This window comes from Pteronotus mesoamericanus, unplaced genomic scaffold, assembly GCF_021234165.1.
Source record: "Pteronotus mesoamericanus isolate MK-2021 breed Mesoamerican mustached bat unplaced genomic scaffold, CSHL_Meso_final contig_657, whole genome shotgun sequence".
Taxonomy (NCBI): Eukaryota; Metazoa; Chordata; class Mammalia; order Chiroptera; family Mormoopidae; genus Pteronotus; species Pteronotus mesoamericanus.
In genome coordinates this window covers 2,044,647-2,052,118 of record NW_026555229.1, presented here as the reverse complement: position 1 = coordinate 2,052,118, position 7,472 = coordinate 2,044,647, and the positions used below count along the sequence as shown (strand labels likewise).

At 50.7% G+C, this 7,472-nt stretch overlaps 1 protein-coding gene across 2 annotated transcripts; it reads left to right on the top strand.

The window, feature by feature from the left end:
• Nucleotides 1-507: 507 nt before the first annotated feature.
• Nucleotides 508-7,406, top strand: AVPI1 (arginine vasopressin induced 1). 2 transcript variants are annotated; one of them, XM_054581316.1, is made up of 4 exons: nt 508-602; nt 726-974; nt 5,576-5,872; nt 6,828-7,406. In XM_054581316.1, the coding sequence occupies exons 3-4, from the start codon at nt 5,586-5,588 to the stop codon at nt 6,973-6,975; spliced, it is 435 nt and encodes a 144-aa protein (XP_054437291.1). In that variant the 5' UTR covers nt 508-602; nt 726-974; nt 5,576-5,585; the 3' UTR covers nt 6,976-7,406. The 2 variants fall into 2 exon arrangements, with proteins under 2 accessions (XP_054437291.1, XP_054437292.1); XM_054581317.1 differs by lacking the exon at nt 726-974 and having other exon boundaries at nt 515-602.
• Nucleotides 7,407-7,472: the final 66 nt, after the last annotated feature.

Genomic DNA, 7,472 nt, shown 5'->3' with positions numbered 1-7,472 from the left:
ACCGCACTGACTGTCCCTTTCTTTCCCCCAAATCTAGAGCCAGAACATAAATCCTCCGGGAAGTGACTTTAAGGAGATGCAGGTCGGCTTGCGGAGGGCCGCAAGCTGCAAGGAACCGGCACGGGGTGCACAGGCCTCGGGCCCAGGGAACCGGGCACCCATCACGTGTATGCTGCAAGGCCAGCCGCTGCCGCACCCCAGGGCAGGAATGCAGCCTCGCCCCAGCCCCACGCCAGCAAAACCGCGTACACCCTGGGGACTGACGTCAATGAAGGCGAGGCACCTCCTAGCGGGAGGGCAGCCGGGGGCTCAGGGAAGGAACCCGGACGGACACGCCTCTCATCACTGCTCCACCGCTGATTGGACCGGGGAACCTTCGCACTCGGGTTTCGAGGCCGGCGGAGGGAAGAGGGAGGAGCCATAACACGCCCCTCGCTCTCTGTGGTCGCTGATTGGCCCACGGAGTCTCCGCGTTCGATTTTGGAAGGCTCGTTTTGGAGCTCACATCAGAGCTCGGCTGAGGATTGGCTGTTCCTGTGCTGGGGAGCGCTTTCTCCGGGGAGCAGCGGCTGTGACCAAGGTGGCCGGCCCCGGGTAGCCAGGTACGTAGGTCCGCGACCCAGCTCCTGCTGCGCTGGGAGCGGACGGGAGGGCGAGCTATCAGAGGTGGGGTGCCACCGGGACCCGAACCCCCAAATTCATCTAGGGCCCGTTGTTGTGCACAGCGTCACGTCTGAGCCCCTGGGTCCGACTTGTGCTGGGGATGTCGCCTTGTGATCTCGGCCAGGATACCCCTTCCCAAGCTCTCATCCTGTCGGTGAACGCCGCCTAGTCCTTGCGAACGCCTTCGCGGCAGAAGCAAGCCCAGAGCTGCGCCCGCCCTTTCGAAAGGCCGGGTAGGGGTAGGGGCTGGTAGGTGCATCTTAGCCTGCCCCATCCCGATTTGAGGTCTGTCGGCGGAGCCCTTCCTCGTGGTGAGTAATCGTTCTAATTACCGGTGGGGCCATGGAGTGCAGATGGCAGAGAGGCTGGCTGGGCAGACCTGACTTTCGACCCCTGTACCTTCTAAAACCTGCAGAAACAGATAGCAGGCTCCCAGAGGTTTCAGAGCCTCCTGGGTCCTTCTTCTGAAGACCTCGGCAGCCATCTGGCGGGAACAAAAATAACAGTGGTAGAGAGCGCGGACGCTGGGGTTAAACTACCTGGGTTTTCATATCCTAGCCTTATCACCTGCTACCTGTGTAACTTTGGGCAAGTTCCTTGACCTTCCGGAGCTTAGCTTTCTGATCGGTAGAATGGGTGTATCATAGTACCTCCTCATAGAGATGTCATAAGGATTAAAGAGATTATCCCTCTGAAAGTGCTGTACTGTTCTTGACTCGGAGAAAGGTGCCTCAATGGCAGCGATGATTTATAAGTCCCAAGAGGACTCCATCTCCCTTCACCCTCTTCTCTGAAGAGTGAACGCTTCTTTTGAGGGAGTGTCATGATAGTGGTGATGACAAAAAAAAAAAAAAAATGGGTGGTTAAACAGCCTTTCCCTTATACCATGAAATCATAAAGAAATGCATTTGGGATGGATGCTTCCAGTATACTTTATTTCCCTTATCTCCTTAAGGGCTATTTATTCTCACCATTCTGACAATGAGCAAAATTGAGGCAGGGGAAAACTGGGGCTTGCCAAGATCACCCAGCTATCAGCGGCACAGCCAGAATTCAGAGTTCTTGAACCTTTGAAAAGAGTTATGCCTGGATCCAGTAGGACCTTTTTTCCCAGTCATGTCTGAGAATTGGTCTGAGGAAAGGGCCCAGTTCCTTTCTCCACTTCCTGGGACACAGATTTGGAAACCAACGTATGTCCAGGTCTCGCAGGCATGCCTGGCTGAGGCTGGGCCCTTCCGGGTGGGGGTGGGACATGCGTCCCTTTGCACTGGGCCTCCCATTTGAGGATTCACAGATTTTGGCTGCTGTCCAGTGGCATGTCTGTGCAGGGAACCAGGCCAGGGCCACAAGTGTTGATTTGGGCCTTGGGCCAGAGCCTCCAGTTCTTTTTCTAAGAGGCCCTTGGCCTCCGATTACAGATTATTACCACCAACAGGGTTATCTAAAAGTGGTGAGCCAAGTAAGGAGCCAGTTGCTGTGTAGCTCACACAAGTATGTTCTGCCTCTCATGGTTACTTACACCTCCCTGAGAGCACAGTGAGCATAAATAGGTGTCTTAATGGAGCTCCATACATTACAAAGCTTGCTCAGTTGTGCACCATATTTATAAATTGCAAATTCACTGCATGGTGAGTTACTTTTTAAATATATTTCTTTGTTAGAATGCTATAGTTCCTTTATTGCCTGTTTCAAAACTGAACTTTGTCACTTTGGACATTTGGTATTTACTTGGGGGAGTTCATTTTTAACCGAGTTCATGTCGAATTGATTTTGCAATTAGTCTTTACTTTGCTCACAGACACATGCTTATATTTTTTGTCAGTTCTGAAATGGAAGATTCACTTGTAATCTTTTAATAGCCCTGTGGTTTCATCTTCCAGTTTAAAAAGTACCATTGTTCAAGTAATACCAACTTCCCTAGATTCAAGTCTTGTCCAGGAAATGAGGGGGAAAGTAACTATTGAACACATTGAAGAGACAGGAGATTTGTTCTGATAATAAAAGTGTTCTGATTCAGTTTTCCCCAAGTTTAAAGTCTAATCCTACCTGATATGGCTGATTTTTATTATCTTCAATCTGCTGTCTGAACCTCAGGGTGGGAGGCAGAAACAAGAGGAGGTGCTTCAAAATCTGGACGTGCTACCCCCCACCCACCCTGAGGCTCATAAAGGGTATAGCTGAAGGCTCAGACTCTCCCAGGTGGTTTCTCATTGGTGCATTTATAACTAACTCTCTAACTGCGCAGCTGCAGGTCTGGCCTTGCAGGGCCTTTGCGGCCCTGGGAGAGTCAGCTGGGACTATCTGGGAAGTCAGGCTCCAAGCCATTTCCTCCCTGGGGCAGCTGTTGCTATTGGATCCTCTTGCCATTCTCTCAAAGGGAGAGTGAGATTGAGTTTGAGAAGGGGGATGTCACCCCTTCTCCCACCAGCCAGACCCCCCTAGGAGTCTGCCCCAGGCTTGGCCATAGGCAGCCTAGGTCACTGGAGTGCTTTAGAGCAGTAAACTCTGTCTCCTACAAGACCCTAACCCCACAGCCCACAGCAGCAAAGCAGTGTCTTGTCTCCAGGGGAAATTGAGAAGACGAGCTACTGGATGAGGTGTCTTCTGACACCTAATTAGCCAGACCTGTCCACACACGTTGCTCCTAGGCTCTTGCAGACAAGCAAACCATCTCTTATTCGTTCAGACCTAGCCTTATCATGGAATCGTTGACTCTCAACACTGGGACAGGCCCTCAGAAACCATCAGCATCAACCTGTTCTTCTTACAGATGTAAGAGGAAAACAAGCCCACTGAGTGGCAGAACTGGGGCTCAAACCCAAGGTCTCCGATTCATAAGTCAGTGCCCTGTGCCCTGGGTTGGGTCGTAGTTCCAGATTTCTTCTGAGGAAGCTGGGGCTCTTCCTCTTCGGCCTGCCTCGAGTTCAGAACTGGGGGAGCCCGTCACCCAGGGAACAGCCCTGACATTAGTGAAAAGATTAAAATAAATTCCACACCCCACCCCTGCCTCCACTGCGGGATATTCAGTGTTCCTTCCCTAATACTGGTGGGTTTTCCCCTTTGTGAATCAGCACTCCTCACAGAAATCAGGGGAAGAAATGGGCTTTGAGCTTCTTGGCTGTGGAGACAGTTTGGTTGTTTAGAAGCCTGGGCCGTAGTCAGACTAGGTTTTGGCCTTGGCTGAGCCCCAGGTACTTACGTCTGTATCTTAGCTTCCCTTTGCTCCCTGGTGAACTGGGGTCACGATAACAGTGCCTGGTTCCTAGAATTCTTTTGAGGATGAAATGATATCATGCATATTGCCTGATACAGAATACATGCCCCGTAGTTAGCTTTGATTTCTCTTTATCAGCCTGAAAGTGTTACTTGGTGACTATTGTTTTCTGGTCATAGTATATTTATATCATTCAGCTTTGAGGGTTTAATTACCACACATGTTAGGTTTTACCTGTGTCCTAAAATAGTGCGGGAGGTTTTAAAATTCCCATTTTCCTCATAAAAAGTACAATTTTTATGAAGGTAATTTATCTGAAACTTTTCTGCAGGCTTTAGTTATTAAATCTTTTGAAAAAAGAGTGAGTTGTTATGATAGAAGGCCTAGAAACTGGGACAGAAGCGTGTAGAAATTACTGAAATGAGGAGGGTGGCTATTGAGGTGAGGAGGAGGAGAGGCCAGAGTTAGGGAGGGGTAGTCATTCTGTGCGAAGTCAGAACGGGATGAAGAGATGGCTCAAACACTCTGGAGAGTTTATTATTCGACATGAACTGTCTAGAACTGACAGAGATGGTTTAATTTTCATTTCCTGGATATGGGAGTGGGGCATCGAGATGAGCCTAACCTTTATTGAATTTTCATGTAAATTTCAGCCTCTGCCCTGATAAGAGTACTTTAACCCTGTATGTAGCCTCTTCTGCCCCTTTCTGTGGTCCTTTGGACTGTAGTTAGATCTGATTGGTGTATTTCATAACTGTTTGCTAACTTATACAGGGTAGGGCAAAAGTAGCTTTATAGTTGTGAGTACATTAAACAGAGTTTATTCTTGTAGTAGTATTTCCCATACAAGCAACTATAAGCCTACCTTTGCTCCACCTTGTATGGACTTGGTCATCCCCAGGGTCTTGCAGCTAGAAGGTGGGGTGACTCATACGCCATCTTATGGATGAAAAAGCAGAATAGGACATTGAGCACCGAGTCTGCACTCAGTCCTCACAGCAGCCCTGCAAAGCTAACATGCTTACACAGGCAGTGGATGCGGTGTGGTCACCAACCACTGAGTGGTGGAGGCAGCCCAGGATTCCAACCCAAGTGGCCAACTCCACAACCCCTCTTTTACTTTTGTGCCGTGGGAACCCGGGCCTCAAGAGTCAGAAATCTGGCTTCTGTTACTCGGTTTTCTCATCTGTGAGGTGAGGAGGATGAAAGCACCTCACAGGGCTGCTGTGCTCACGTTTCAACAGTGTGGGGAGAATACAGCTCCCGGTGGCGCCTGACACACTGTAGGTGCTCACCACATTGGACTTGGGTATCCCAGGGTCTGCCTGGACTCTAGGGCCACACAGACCCGATTCTCCTGGCTCTGCACTCACACAGGACTTTGGACTGTGGGAAAGCCATCGAACCTCTGGGTCGCACTCCTTCGCCTGTAAAGTGGGGATGCACAAGTTGTACCTCAGGTTTCTGTGACTCGTAAGTTAACACATGTGTCAGACACACACGCACTCTATCATAAAGTGTGGCTATCATTATTATTTCCTCAAGGTGCCCTGGGAAATTAGAGTGATTTTAAGTCAAGACTTACTCCTCCTTGGCCCTGAAGAAGAGCAGCACCAGAAGTCCTTGCATTAGTCAGGACGCCCAGGTTTGGGAAGGGCCTCCAGAGCTGCTGACGTCTGTCCATCTTTCCTTCCCCAGAGCACGCAGGATGGGCACCCCAGCCTCTGTGGTGAGCGAGCCGCTCCCCTGGCAGGCCCCGACTGAGGCCCGGGGCCGCAAGCAGGCGTCAGCCAACATCTTCCAGGACGCCGAGCTGCTGCAGATCCAGAGCCTGTTTCAGCGCAGCGGGGACCAGCTGGCCGAGGAACGGGCACAGATCATCTGGGAGTGTGCGGGGGACCCTCGTATGGCAGAGGCCTTGAGGAGGCTGCGCAGGAAGAGGCCCCCGAGGCTGAAACCCCTGGGCCACTCGCTACACCACTGCAGCCGGCTCAGGTAGGGCCCTGGGGCTGGAGGGCTGAGGGAGGGAGAGTGCTCGTGACACCGTCCCCCCGTTTCCTGGCTGCGGGACCTGGAGCTGCTGACCTGGCCTCGCTGTAAAGTGCCTACCATTGAGGTTGTCATAAGGTCTACACAGTGCCTGCCACATGGTGGCACTTTAAAAGTTGCTGTTGTATTGGACTCATAGATGACCCTGTGAACTCCCATGGGACGGGGTGCCAGGGTCCTATCAGTGCCACGCCATTTCACAGTGATTCTTAACAGGTAGGAGGGACTAGTGTTTGGAAGATAAAAATATCCTGTTTACCTATGAAAGAGAAAGTAACATTCAAAAGTTAGCCTGGTAAGAATCTTGGCTGTGTGATTAGAGAATTAGCACTCCTCAAGGGGCATAGGAAAGTACTGTAGACATCAAAGGTTAAAACTGAGGAACTTCACCCTTAACTTGCCTGGATCATCCACCTCTTTGCTTAGGTTACTGCCAGCCCAGGAACAGGGACTCCTCCCCACCCCAAGATCAAGCTGAACCACATGGTCTGACTGCTGTGGGTACATACTGGCTTCATTCCTTCTCTGGGGCCCACAATCAGAACATTAGACCTTAGCAAGCCTTCTGAGATCATCAGGTCCATATTAATTCCAACTGGCTAGTAATCCCTACTTAAGATACCTTGGTAGGGATACTTATATGACTTATTAATATCTGCCATGAGTGCAGGCTGCAGAAGTTGGAGAAATGTTGAGTGTCACACACCCTAATCTAGTCCAACTCTCTTCGTAGAAATCTGAAAGCTTTTGCCTTGCCATGTAGCTCTCTGGGGGCAGAGCCAAGACCAGAGCCCTGGTCCCATTTTGTCCTAGTCCTTTAATAGTTCGCATGATCAAAACCCTTAGTCCCTATTCTGTCCTCCTTGTTGATGCTGACCTATCATACACTTGTTTCCTGCAGAATCCCAGAGCCCCGTGATCCACTGGCCGACCCACAGAGCAGTGCTTCCAGCGATCAGTATCTGAACACTAGAAGGACAAGTGCCAGGATTCGTCGGAATTGGAGGAAGCCAGGCCCCACAAGCTACCTCCATCAGATCAGACACTGATCCAGGGAAGGGGCTGGGAACAGCAGTATCTTCCCCTGGAATCATAGGGACTTTTGCCAAAGGGCCCGGGAAGGTGAAGGAGGAAGAGAGACTTGAGGGGGACAGCCCCACACGCTGCTGCTGGCCTGCCCAATTCAGAACAGGACTGGAGGTGTCCACTGAGCTCTACATTGGGTGTGACCCTTTCTCACCAGGAAAAACGTCGACTGTTCTTGCCTTGACCCTTCCCCATCTAACACTATACTTGGACTGCATGACGTTCCCCCAGGAGTCAAGTGACGGGCTCTCACACTAAGCATCTCGCCACTCCTGCTACTAACCTTCCTGCTACAATGACTGATGGTCTGGCAGCCTGTCCTATACCCCTGCCCTTGTCAGGTCACACAAGAAAACTGGTTTAAGTGGCAAAATAAAAACATTTGCATCAAGAAGTGTGTGAGTGAAAAGTGTGTGAAAAGGATCCCAAAATGGGTACTCTGGAGCGGGTGGGAGAGGGG